Source organism: Charadrius vociferus, unplaced genomic scaffold, assembly GCF_000708025.1.
Source record: "Charadrius vociferus isolate BGI_N301 unplaced genomic scaffold, ASM70802v2 scaffold31, whole genome shotgun sequence".
Classification (NCBI taxonomy): domain Eukaryota; kingdom Metazoa; phylum Chordata; class Aves; order Charadriiformes; family Charadriidae; genus Charadrius; species Charadrius vociferus.
Genome location: NW_009646966.1, coordinates 494,791 through 508,671, shown reverse-complemented (window position 1 = coordinate 508,671; position 13,881 = coordinate 494,791). Strand labels below are relative to the sequence as shown.

Sequence of the window (13,881 nt, the reverse complement as noted above, 5' to 3'; positions counted from 1 at the left end):
GTGGCTCCTCATCTGGAGTTTGCTGCTAGAAGAAACCAACATATTCTCCCCCGAGTTAATACAGAGTCATGTGTCCCATAATTGCCTGATTCCTGCAACCAGGAACAGCTTGCAACTTTCCCTCACTGTCTGTCTGGATAACGTGACATGCAGATTTTGCAGGGGATGCGGGATTCTTCACACAGGCACAAAGAAAATTAAAATACAATAGGCTTATCCAACATTAATCTTCTCTTCAACCATGAGTAGCATGCTACCCAGTGACACTGAGATACAGTTCTATTTCAAAGATTTATATAAACAGAAAGAGGAGGACTTTTATCATTGGCAACTCTTGCTTCTTTCATCTTTCAGTGAACATTAGACCATTATGCTTCATTACAGAGAAGTCATGTCATATGACCAAAATAACGTTTGTGTGCCAGAAGTAGTGGTAAAGTGGGTGCTCTAGACTTGGCACCTTGCAAATGTGTCCGCAAAACCAACACAGCTGTGGTATTTTAATCTATATATAGATAAATGTATGGACAAAGTCTGAAATAAAATGTATATATTTAAATTTGTGTACTGAGGTTTATAAACTAAGGCATTACATAGACTTACGTACATAACACCTGGTGTTAGCTGGCCAAAAGAATTAATCTTAAATTCCGCATTTCAATCTGATGCATTTGGATTGAACAATCTAACGATCATGACACAAATCTGCTGCTGAGAGCAAGCTACACAAGCCACGATGCAGCAGCAGAACTGTATCAGTCTCCCAGACAGCTGTGTTCACTGCAGCTAGAAAAAAGATGTTTGCCAATTGGAGCCTCATCATTCTTGGATTCACAGCTGCTCCAACTGAGATGTTGGAGCAAAACAAAGAAGAAGGAGAAAAAAAGGAGAAGAAGGAGAAAGAAAAGGAGAAAAAAAGATTTTATTGAAAAGTACTGGAGGAAAAAAACCCCAAAGAACAGCAACAAGCAGAATTCTTACATACAGAATTCTTCCTCAACTTAATGGGTATTTGGATGGGTGCTCAGGAGTGATTCAGCTTTGTGGTCACTGCGTTTATTAGATGGTTATTACTTATTGAAAAACAGCAGTTACTTACAACCTCCTACCTAATAGGAAAATTAAAGCTTTGAGACTTACATGTGAGGTTGACATCATCTGTTAAAAACACTGCAAATTTGAAAGCTGTTTTACATTACTATTTAAAATAGTTTTTTTCACTGCTACAACAATTCTATACTTGGAAAGCACAGGGATTTTGGATAGGGACCCACCTTCACATTTTGAAAAAACATAGCAACAATAATTCTCATTCAGAAAAATATCAGGTCAATTGTTCAGGTCTTGTATATAAAAAGAAACACGTAGAGAAAAATCTGGCAACATATTTAAGACTTCAATAGAGCTGTTAGCTCAATTCTCATCCTATAAGGGTTATTTTGGATGTAGAAGTGCAGATAATTTGAATGTAGAAGTCATGCTTTGAGAGGTAATGTAAAGAACCGAAATATTATTACATCATTAGATACTGCAGTATCAAATTATTAAAAAATCCATAGGTCTGTCTGCTGGGGTCCTGAGATGACCAGAGCTTTCAGATGTTTTTGCCTAGACTTTTCCTTGTGGTGCACTCCCCAAGGAACACAAAATGACGCAATATCCTTTTAATCAGAGCCCAGCAGCTGAAACTGGATTCCATACACTGCTAGCCATCCATTATCTGTAGTGACATATTTCAGACACAATTACAGAATGAAGAGGTTTCATAGATGGGCTTCTACCCTTCTCCTTCTGTAGTCTGTACACCCTAGTTGCCTGGCACAATGCTGCTTTCAGGTTCTTATTCTGAGACATATCAGTACAAATAAACAACAAGAGTTCCTCCATAACTAGAATGTGCTTTTGATACCCATTCTCTGATGTAGATTTGATTTTAAAAGATAGTGGTTAGCAACATTTTGGCAAAAACACATTAATGTAATCACAGTGAAAGTAACTTGTCCCACCACCCTTGTTCTGTGTTTATAAATATGGAATTCTGTGATGAGTAAATTTGTTGGTTTTAATCGCTGTGCTCTTCAAGTTTAGTTGTTCTAAACTCACCCCTAATGAAACTGAAGAGGAAATCCCTCCCTCCTCCTCCTCCCCCCACCCACTGAAAAATAAATATTCACATCGGTGTTTATTTTTGTCTCAATATATCATTCATCATATCTCCCTTTGTTCCCAGAGACTGAAACTATTCTGGGCCAAATTCTCATTATCTTCAGTGGGTACAGACCCACTGAAGCATATTATTTCCATGAATAAGGCTGATTTAGATCCCCACCACTTTCCCTAGCTAACTATGTTCACTAGTTCTGTGAAAAGACATATTATTGCTTTTCTTAAAGAAAAAAAAAAAAAGCTCAGTCTTTAAAATATGCCAAAGGTATATACTGACCTGTAAGGCCACATGTTTGAGAGCACTCAGACCAGGGGGACCAGTCAGAGAGCTGACAGTTCACAGGACATTCCACCACACAGGACATATTCATTTGCCATGTCTTCTCCAAACCAAGCTAAAAGAAAATATTCAACAGTCAGCAGGTAACACCCAGTCTGTGTCACTGGTGCAGGGTATGCATTTGGACATGGCGAATCTGAGACAATTAAAGATTTAAGCAAGCGAGAAGTCATTACTAAATAAAAAATAAAACAATTAGGATATTTAAAAATAAAAAATTAAAAGCTGCAGATGCTAGAGGAGTATGAAAGAAGGGGACACAGAAAATAGCCAGACTCATGCGTTTTCCCAAAAAGATATTCTGCACTGAGCTCTTCTCTGGGCAGGAGTCTGCCTAACACTAATAAATGATGGAACCGCCCCAGGGAAGGAAGAGTTTTATGGCCACAGCACAGTGGTTACACGGTCCTTTGGTCTAATCCTATAAAGCCATTTCTATGTTCTTACAAACTCCAATGCTCTAGATTTTCCCCATCCAAGGAAGAAAAGAGATATTCTCACTAACACACATGAAAATATATGATGCAAGATGTAATACAACTGATGACATAAATATTAGCATGATGATAATAATCCCTGCAGCCTGCATGGCTTCAGAATGAGTTAAAAGGATAGGTTGATTATAGTGTGTATGATATAAAACATGAAAGAAAATCAATCCTGCCCATATAAACAGATCTGCAGCTTCCCAACACAAAAGACTGTCCTTTTCATTGGCCCTCACCAGTGGACCTTGATCATCACTGGGGCCTTTCAGAATCCCAGGATATCTTTAAGTAGATAAAATCTCCACAAAGGTTGTTTTTTTTTTAAAAAAAAAGCAAACTAGACATTTCAAAATCTATTAATTTTAATGACTGGAAAGGTTAATGACATAAAACCAGCATTTAAGACTTTAAAAAGGAAATAAAGCCACTATTTCCTAGTAAATGGAAGCATAGAGCAATAATTAGGCACAACATTAACATGTCCTCCATAAATAAACTACCACAAGTACTGGAAGTGTCTCACCCCGATAGACTCACCGAGTCCTAAATTTGCATTTTCAGTACCATTTATTGAGACAAATGAGGTTTTAGACCTCTGTTCTGTTTTATACATCAAAGAATGAGTTCTTGGCTTTTCTCTGTGGTACAGTATAACCTTGATTATCCAGCTATCGCACACAGGCAACACCTGAAACCTTTGGATAATCTGGAATTTGGATAATTAGGAAATTAGAGAACCATCTTTGAAGTCTAGATTTGGGTCAAATCTTCTGAGCAAAGGCTTTAAAATCTGCTGTATTGATTCCTGCCAATCACAGAAACACAACTGCTCTCTTTCAAGACTGGCCTTCTCAGCTGGACTTCGGCAGCTAGAGAAGGAAAAACCCAAGAGAGGTATTAAAGGTGAAGAGGAGAAAGCTGAAGGCCAGATTACCCGCAGCAATCTGCCATTTGTATGTCTTAGATACTGAAGTGCTGCTGAAACAGATTTGGGGAACAATCAGCAGGCTGCAATTTCATATCAATCATATATTCTTTTCTCATCCTTCTCCTTCCTTCAATTGATGAACCACAATTCACCTTGAAGAGCTCAGAAATCTTTTGGAAAAGTGTTCAGTAGCTCCCTTACCTGAAGGAGCCTCTGTTCTGGATGAGCTGTGGTTTCAGATTCGAGAATGGCAAGTACTGGAGGAGTTGCACTGAAAGCTACCACTGAGCACTGCTCCTGGTCACACATGCCAGGGGCAGCAGGCGGCCAGACCAGCATGCTCTATAAACCCTGTGATCCACAAAAAGTATCTCTATTTGTTTATAGGAATGTTTGGCACCACAGATTAACCTCTGTTGAAGGTTAATCACATAATCTGACAATCAGACTATTTGCCAATAAACCAGAAAAGTTTGCTTTCTAATGCAGACACAACTGCTCGTTTCTGGGCTTCTCTGATCTTTAATTGAAGGTAAATGAATAAGAATAAGTCCATAAATATGAATATGACCAGAACCAGCTTGCTTGAGGTGATTTGCTTTTCAAATACTCAAGGAAAAGACAAGCCGAGTTCTTGTGATGTGCTAATTTTGTAGAGTTAGAGACCAAGTAATCCAGTATTACTGTGCCTCGAGAGTTTGAAAGGAACTATGCTAACATAACGAGGACTTGGAAATAAGCTCTAGAAATTGATTTATCCTGGCAGTAATCAGGATGACTGGCTAGCTTCTTTAGCTGATTGACTGAAACAAACACAAGATCATATGGACGCATTAGGAAACCAGAACACAGGGGCTTGGAAGAAATGTTAGTATTTAACTACGCTGATGTTCTTACATGGAGATAGTGATAGCCAAAAGACAGCATGAGGGGTGTTCTTATATATGGCTTTTATTAGTTTCTTGAACCACATATTATATATAGGAACCACATATTATATATCGGCAATCAAACATCTTCCTTTCTTAGGGATCAGGATAGGCTTAACTATTCTGATCTCTCCTCTTTGTGTATAATAATGAGAATCATAATTCTGTAAATGTATCTACACATAAATTAAACACAAATTTTGGTTTATTCATATATCTAGTAGAAAGTTTTATGATAACCCAGAGGAAATTCTATTAGCTAAGTCACTACAAAATTATTTCCTCTATTATCAACAACTTTTCTAACCACATGCACCTTATTTTGAACTTCACTTAATCTTTCTGCACTGTGCTTATAATACAAAAACACAGCAAAAAAAAAAAACCCACCCTGAAAGTTCATCTGTCATTAGATTAGTAATAAGTGCATAGCGTGTATTCACATTTTGATAATTTCTTGAATACTCTCCTCTCATGACCTGGAAGGTCACAGAATTGGCTTTCACATCTTTAAAGTGAAGGGTCTGGTAAGATCTGGAAAGCTTGGCTTTCTTGTTAATCAGGTTAACAGGTTTTACTCCTCACAGTTATTGGATCAGCCTTTGACCTTGTTGTACCACTGCTCACACATCCATATTTCAACAAATAGTCTTAACAGTATGACTGGGTAGTGGATCGGAGCTTTCTACAGAGAGATGTATCTCTGTATGGTTTAGCAAATCAAAAGAGCAAATAAGACTGTATCACAGTGGCTGCTGATAAAGCCAAGACCCCACTGAAATGATGGCTGTTGGCCAGTCACTTATGGCAAGTAGCTTTCGAGATACTATCTTGTTGCCCTAATTATTTCTCTGAGTAATAAACTTTCATTTCTTAAATGCAGGAAAACTCCGGAGGTTTTCTGCCATGAGATTTCAGTAACCATTTGTTCTAAATGTTGCTCAAAATCTTCAGTTAACAACAGGAATAATTTCTTGGTTTTATGGTAAGAGAAATATATTTCCCCTTAAAATCTAATACAGCATATTTTTGTCTATTGAAATATTCATGTGGATGGATATTTTATACCATGTCTTAGTATGATTTAATCAATATTGCAATCTCTTACAAATAACACAAGAGCCTTTTTTTTTTTTTCTCTTAACGCATCAAAACATTAACAGAATGCATTAATGCATTCCCCTATTAACTTCAGAGAAACTTGCTGGTAGGTAGCCAGATCCTGACTTTTTACCTGAGACATAAATGATCAAATTAGTAGATTTGATTATAAACCCAAGAGGGGTAAAGGATGAACTTGGGACAAAAGTCGGGTGTCAGCCTCAGCTGAAACCTCCTGCCTTTGCAAAGAGCTTACGGATCCAGGAATCCAGGATGTTGGAGGGGGTTGGAGAAGCCTAAGTAGGTCTGATACACCATTACAAAACACAGTCCAGGGTACATGATGGTTTCCTGACTCCCTCTACTTCTGACAAGACTCTTCTCTATGGACACATCCTGAAGAGCAGCTACTATCCAGGAAGGTCCAACAGCAAAGGTGTTGGTACCAAAGCTGCTGTGGAGGCCAGTCCACCTTATTCCCCCACTGCAAGTGGTTTTGTTTCTGAGGTCAAGGTGGTGGGGGAATGGCAGCTGAAGCAAGTTCCGTTATTTTCCATCAGAAATGTATGTAGGATTGCCGTTAATGCAACACTTGCGTTGTCTTCCCATTTTCCTTCACATTCCTATCTCCATGCAATTGAAAACATTAAGATTAACACACAAAATGCCAGAAAACCATTGCTTTCATATTTGAAATGAGTTTGAACATTTACAAAATGGCTTTTTCAAAATTTAAGGGCTCCTGTCTGCTGGTTCATTCTCCATATCCACTTCTATTTAATATTTCATTCATGCTGCACATTTTTTCCCACTGGCTTGGGTATCTTTTGCATTGCACAGCTGGATACAAGAAGTTAGCATTCAGCCCAGCTGCAGAATGGCACGTGAGAAACATTTTCCAACACATTGAGTAAATGATTGATACTGGAAGCTGTCCAAGGCTCCATGCAGTAATTGTATCAAATTAGAATGATGATTAGTGTTCTGATTAAGATTTATTACCTTTATTCTACTTTATTAATTATTGTTTCTAAGTCATTTCCTTCAGGACATAATAATTAGCATATGTTCACGGTGGCACTTAAAAGTAGCCAAAGGAAATTGTACAAAAATCACTGTTGATGGCACAGTTCATTTCAGAGGTACTTAACAATCCATGAACAGTGTTGCAAAACATCTGGCGAAGATGAGTTACATGCCATATAGCTCAGTTGGCTCAGCATTAATTAGCACCATGACAAGGGAGCTTACTCACAGGTACCCACTCACCTCTTCACAGTACTTCAGGTCAACCGATTTACCATCGCTGCGAACACAATCGAGCATCCGTGTTTTGATACCATTACCACAGACAGCCTTCTCGCTGAGCTGACATGTGCTCCAGTCTGGAAACAAGGAATTCATTAGTGTAGCAGACATTTTAGATAGAACTCATAATGATCCGATCTCCTACCTAATTCTAATTCTGATGGCCTAAAATAATCTTCACAAGAAACTTTTACATATGCAAAGGCTCATGAAGCCCAGCTGCCACACATTTTTGGAAACAACCACTATTACTGCAAATAGTCAGTCGTTCATGTTTGGTTTCACCTGTATGGATGTTGAGCAAATCACAAAATGATCACAGAAACAAATTTCCTGGAGTTATAGCATGCACACTACACCCAAGCTGCAAAGTCTCCAATAATACTTCATCTGGATCAAATAGCCTGAAGCAGTTTTCAGTACAAGCTCTACAGCTCCATCCAGATAAGAACAGGAAGCTGAAAAATCTGTCCTGTAAGGTGAACAGAACAAAGCCTTGGTCCCAAGCTGTCACTGGATCGTAGCACCACAAATACCTGTCACATTGTAGTCATAGTGGTAGCAGTTTTTGTTCAAAGTGCAGACTTCTGTCTCAGTGGCAGCAGGACAAGACTTTCCATCATCTGGTTGTCTCAGGGATTCAGCTGACCTTTCACGGACACCACTTCCATTGCACGGCTTGAAAAGGAGATTGGAAAGAGCTTTGATATTTTGGCATCCTGATGCCTTTTCATGCAACACTATAACAACTTTTCAAGTAACGTCTTCACAGAACGCAAATGTAAAATAACAGGCTCACACTGTTACCTAAGAGAAACCATTTCCTTGTTATTTCAGAGAATTTAGTCTGCTTGGTATCACCTTGGTACCACCCAAGATGAAATATCCTCTAACTTGGTAAAACCTTGGTACTTTCCTAGCTAGTTCGTATTTCAGTACTAGCAATATGAAACCATTTCATCCATAAACTGGATATTCAGATGCTCACTTTCCAAATGCTATACCGTAGTGCATCAGAGCCCAAAAACTCAGAGGTCCTGAAACACTTTTTTTTATCTTTGGTTTGTTTTTTTTTTTAACATTTCCTTTTGAAATTGCTGGCAGGAAGGGGAGAGAAGACCCAAAATTATCTTTCTATGCTCAGATGTGATCTACAGACTTCGCTCTTTACAAGATAGTGACATTCTTAGTGCAGTGACTGCATTGCTATGGAGAGGCTCACAGATAGGCTCAAAAATGGACCCACAGGCCACTGCCAAAGCTAGTCCACCACACAGAAGCCACCCCACATTGAAGAATGACCACTGGTGACTATATTTTGTGTTTTGGAACAATTTCACTTAATGGATAACACTGGCACACTTTATTCGCGACCAACTATCAACGACCCTAAAGATGACAGTAAATATAGATACGTCCATGTGTAATCACTGCTTAACCCAGCAGCTTTGCACAATGTCATGTATACATTTTTAAAGTATCCTCCTAAAATGACAAACATTATGCTTCCATGTACTCCTTACCAAAGAACATCGAGACCATGATCCCCATTCAGACATAACGCAGTCCTCAGGACACGGTAACGTGCATTTTCTAGCACCAAGTGGCATCTCTTCAGGATCACACAGATAGTCCTCTACAGTGTCAGAAGGACCATCCACAGTGTTTAACATGCACCTGGAAAAAAGAACTGCACATAAACTGCATTTGCCGTGGATTTTGTACAGTAACTGTGTTCCACAGTATTCTGAAGCAAATAACAATCATGAAGTAATTGAAGTAACAGAACTAAGCACTGATCTATGAATACACAAGAAAAGCTGAAGACCCCAAAATAATCCTCACGTTTACAGACAACAGCCATATAATGAGATGCAAAGATTTAGACATTTCCTATCAGTGATTTTCTGAGAGATTCTGGGCAGGTTTATTTGACATTAGCTTACCAGTAAGCCAGAATAATGTGAATCAGCTATCATTTAGAGATATTTTGTCCATTCTTCAACTGTTAATTTTAAATGTAGAAATATTAGAACTTTTAAAATTTTATATTCTTTATTTTAATCCCTAATTCACATAGATGCTTTTTAATTACCATTATATTAAATTAGCAGCCAGAGGCCCAGTTAAGATGAGAAATTAATATGCTCAGTTTTGCAGAGCTAAAGATGACCGTCTTCATTCCACAGTATTTCCAGTGCTGTGGAATCTGCTACTAACTTGTCACTTCCACCTGTCAGCAGAAGACCAACTAGTACATGACTAGGATCATTCCAACTATGAGGCTTGAGTTTGTTTTCCAGAATTGCAAAATAAAAGCTTATATTACTATGAAGCCTTTCACATTAATGGAAATATTCTGAGTGTCTTTCATTATTTTCTCACAAATACATTATTTTCATATATTATTTTCTCACAAATACCTTACATTATCAGACTAAACTAATTTTTGAAACATTCTTTTTTTCTAAGGTAAACACAAGAGATACAGCATAAGCATGTATTTGCTTTGTGGCATTAGTATTCTAATGGCATTATGCAATAATAAATTAAAGATGGTTTTAGTCTGAAAGGGCTGAAATAATTTTCTTTATCTTTGATGGTAGTGTTAAAGTCTATTTTTCCACATAAACTCTGATTACTTCTTATTTTTTATTTTGGAGTTTTTTTAAGAGAATTTTTATGGGAATCTGTTTAGAAGCAACTGTGTGAGAACAACTGTGGATAGTCTTTCTGACTTTGGTGAAGCAAAGAAGAATACCGTGATCTTCTTGAAGTAGACAGTTACACTGAAGAAACAGTGCTACTGTGAACAAAACCTTGTAAATGTGCCCGTTTCTAAGTACCTGTGGCTGAGAAAAGAGAACCTTTAGCAGTTCGCTGCATAAAACTCCCATTTTGCTCCTTCAAACTGAATTCATATTATGCTTTATTATTCAACTTTATAATCTCAAATTGTGTGTTACTTTGCAGTGAGCCATTAAAAAAAATCCCCCAACCTTTGCTGTGTACCACACCATGGGAGACTAATTTTAATTAACCTTTCATTAGAGATCTAGGATGATGAGCAAGCTTACAAGATGCTCAGATCAGGTTCAATAAACAAGAGATTTCTGGACTCTTCTATTTCACATCATTCACTTTTGCTACTTTTGCCTGTAATAAGTGTAACTATTTGGGGTTGTTCAGCCTGGAGAAGAGAAGACTCCAGGTAGACCTTATAGCGGCCTTCCAGTATCTGAAGGGGTCCTACAAGAAAGTTGGAGAGGGACTTTTTGCAAGGGCATGTAGTGATAGGACAAGGGGGAATGGCTTCAAACTAGAAGAGGGTAGATTTCGATTAGATATCAGGAAGAAATTTTTCACTCTGAGGGTGGTGAGGCACTGGAACAAGTTGCCCAGGGAAGCTGTGGATGCCCCATCCTGGCCAGGCTGGATGGGACTTTGAGCAACCTGGTCGAGAGGGAGGTGTCCCTGCCCATGGCAGGGGGGTTGAAAGTAGATGATCTTTAAGGTCCCTTCCAACCTCAACCATTCTATAATTGCACTTAGAAGGGGTTTTTAAAAACCCTAGTTTCATATAGAAAGAGGACCATTTAACCTTTCAGAAAAGTGCCAAAATCATACGTTGCAGTGTTTGAAGCAGTATAAGAAGTACAATATACATTAGTTTATACACTAGGAATCAAGGTCTTTATCCATAATCAGTAGACTGAGCCATATTGTGCTCACTGAAGCTATTCTGATTTACATCAGCTGGAGTTCTGGTCCAGTACACTATGGCTGGACTTACCACTATACAGTACACAGAATTACATCAAATTAAATACAGCCATGATTCAAAGTGAAGGTTCTCTAAAGTGAAGGAGGAGCAATACTGTTTTACCTGACTTTCCTTGTTTGAACACCTTCTCCACAGTTCTCTTTTAAGTCCACGTTGGTCACCTTGCAGACGCTCCAGGGCTCAGTAACCCACACATACTGGCTGCAGTCACTGTGGCAGGGGACTACCTCATATACCTGGAATCCACATCGAGTGTCAGTTTTGTTGAACACAAGTAAGATAAACATGCAATAGTGATCATGCAAAAAAAGGTTAATGGTCTTTTGGGTAAGAATAACAAACGTAAACTTGCTGATTTAGAGGCTGTAGTAATAATATAGATGAAATAATTGATAGAAAACTATAGAAATAACAAAAAGTCAGAGGCTAAGACATATAATGACAGATTCCCTGGTTTTCTCTGCCATTAAGACCATGCTATGCCATTTCCACCAATAACATCAACACAACTAACATTAAATCTGTAACTGGGGTAGTTCATGAGTATACTTTTTAGAAAAATGCTGTCAAAACTCTGCTAAAACTTTACTTCTATCCTTCACATCTCTCCTCAAACATTCTGTCCCACTGTTGCTAGTTGTGAGGGTTTTGTATTTCTAAGGAGAGGTGAGCTCAAGGTAAATTATAGCAATATATACTGGTATATTTTATTTTTCATTGTGGATACCTAAAATCACTCTAATATATCAGTGTACCAGCATTAGTATTATGTTTAGATCTAAATATAAATTTGAAATAGTATCTTCTATACTACCTTATACAGTGTTCCATATATTTTCTCAAACATACATTACAAAAAAAAGGACAGACAATATAAACATTGGAGCACAATCAGGAAATGTGCTAAGGTTATTTCTCTATTTTAGAAACTCTTACCTGAGCCTGAAGAAAGCATTTTCATAAACCGAAAGGAAAAAACAAAGATAAAAAGAATGATTAGAGTCAAGCATAGGTATTTAAATGGCATTCATTTAGCTTTTATTATCAACAATATTCTATGACTTTCTTCAAGCAAAAGGCATACAATTTTTCCTCTTGCATCTCCCTTCTTGTCATGAGGCATTTTTGCAAGAAGTTTGCCTTTTGGAGAAAATAAAAGTTTATAAATCACAACTAGTAGGAAGAGACTGTAAATTAGCTAGTCTCTTTCTCAGTCCTTAACACACAATAACACTGTTTTTCCTTTTTTCCTATAACAAGCATCAACTCTTCACACAGTAGGGAATCCAGTTTCCCTAAGACAAGAGAAAATCCTTAATGGTTTTGGAGAGGATACTGGACTTCTCTATTAATTGAAATTGTTCTGACAGCATTAAGTGCAATAGATGCAGGGCAATAAAAGAACAGGCAGTTCTCACCCTTCCAAAGTTCCTAAATCCTTCATTGGGTATCTTAATTATGCATAGCCTTGAAATTATCTTATACCAGCTAACTTCACATATCATTCTGGGTATCAAGTCAGCACAACTAATATTTCTAGACAATTAATACATTGTCTTAAACAAATTCCTTCATTTTTTTTTCAGCAATACTGCTTGGGTCGAAAAGAGGTTTGATGGTTTGATAGTTGATCAGTTAACCTGCAACAAATTATCAGCAGCCACAAAAAAAAAAGATGACTTGAACAATGAATGTGTAAAGAGTCTGATATATCACTACACAGCTGATCAGCCCATGCACAAGAAAAACAGCATAGTCAGCATATTTGGGCCTTCTTTGAACTATATAAGCATTAACTCAGGCGTAAAGATGGGTGGTGTAAACGCATGTTAAGGAAGGTACTGGACCCAGAGCACAACTTGTAGTCACATGGGAAGTAGCACTTTATTTATTCTCATCCATGATTTCCCAAATGAGAATAAGGAAGCCTTAATTTATGGAAATATCTCTATATGCCTCACCCTGGTCAGCATAAGAAATGCATAAACCCCACATACTCACCAGTCTTTTCAGTAAGATAAAAATTGGATATCTTGCCAGAAAGCCAAAGAAGAACTCTATATTGCATTGCATGTGTTTAGTGGTGTTCTGTCGCTACTGGCATTTTTGTAACTATGACTGCAGGCCATGGCAGTGGGGATTGCTTATCATCAGGTGCTGGATAAAGGGGCAAATAATTCCTGGAGCCAGTGAAGACAGGGATGTCTTTATTTTCTCTAACAGTCTCAGATTAGCCTCTTCATTTGAAATCCTCTGAAGGCCACAGACATGATTTTATAATAAACCTGACTCTATTATTATTGTAATCATCAAGACTTTTAGCCTAGTGAAGTGAGGACTGAACAAGCTTCATTCGAGTGTGGTTTGGGAGTCACCCCGGCATGTATGACCCAGCAGGAAAGATGCTCAATGAGACATCTAACCTTCACTGTGTTCAGTCCCCCTCCAAAATACAGTTATATATGTCAGCCCTGAGAGATGCTGAACAACTTAGTCTTAAAATCTGACAGATGTTTTAAGCACTTTATTTCAATGTTTCCCTAGCTTTACCATCAGAAAGTTTTCTCAAGGCTTAACCCAAATCTGCTTGCAGCAGTCTAAGCCTACCGCTTTTTATCCTATCCACGATGGCCATGGAAAATGAATTATTTCATCCTTCTTTGCAACGTCCTTTTATGTACATGCTAGCAGACTGCCAGCATCCTCCCTCCCATCTTCTCTTCCATGGGCTAGTGTCACGGTTTGGGCTGAATCAGCCACTGGGCAACTGACAGATACTCTTCCCTAATGCTCTTCAAACAGAGACGAAGAGGAGTGAGAGAGAGACTTAGGTGTTT

At 38.1% G+C, this 13,881-nt stretch overlaps 1 protein-coding gene across 1 annotated transcript in view; it reads right to left on the bottom strand.

Annotated features, from left to right (window-relative positions):
- The window catches only part of THSD7A (thrombospondin, type I, domain containing 7A), a 211,734-nt gene that overhangs the window by 13,880 nt on the left and 183,973 nt on the right, over positions 1-13,881 (bottom strand). Inside the window, exons 15-20 of the mRNA XM_009895333.1 lie at positions 11,981-11,986; positions 11,147-11,280; positions 8,784-8,937; positions 7,797-7,938; positions 7,222-7,337; positions 2,444-2,561 (exon numbers count right to left, since the gene is read on the bottom strand). Coding sequence (XP_009893635.1) covers positions 2,444-2,561; positions 7,222-7,337; positions 7,797-7,938; positions 8,784-8,937; positions 11,147-11,280; positions 11,981-11,986 — 670 coding nt within the window. The remainder of the gene's footprint in view (positions 1-2,443; positions 2,562-7,221; positions 7,338-7,796; positions 7,939-8,783; positions 8,938-11,146; positions 11,281-11,980; positions 11,987-13,881) is intronic.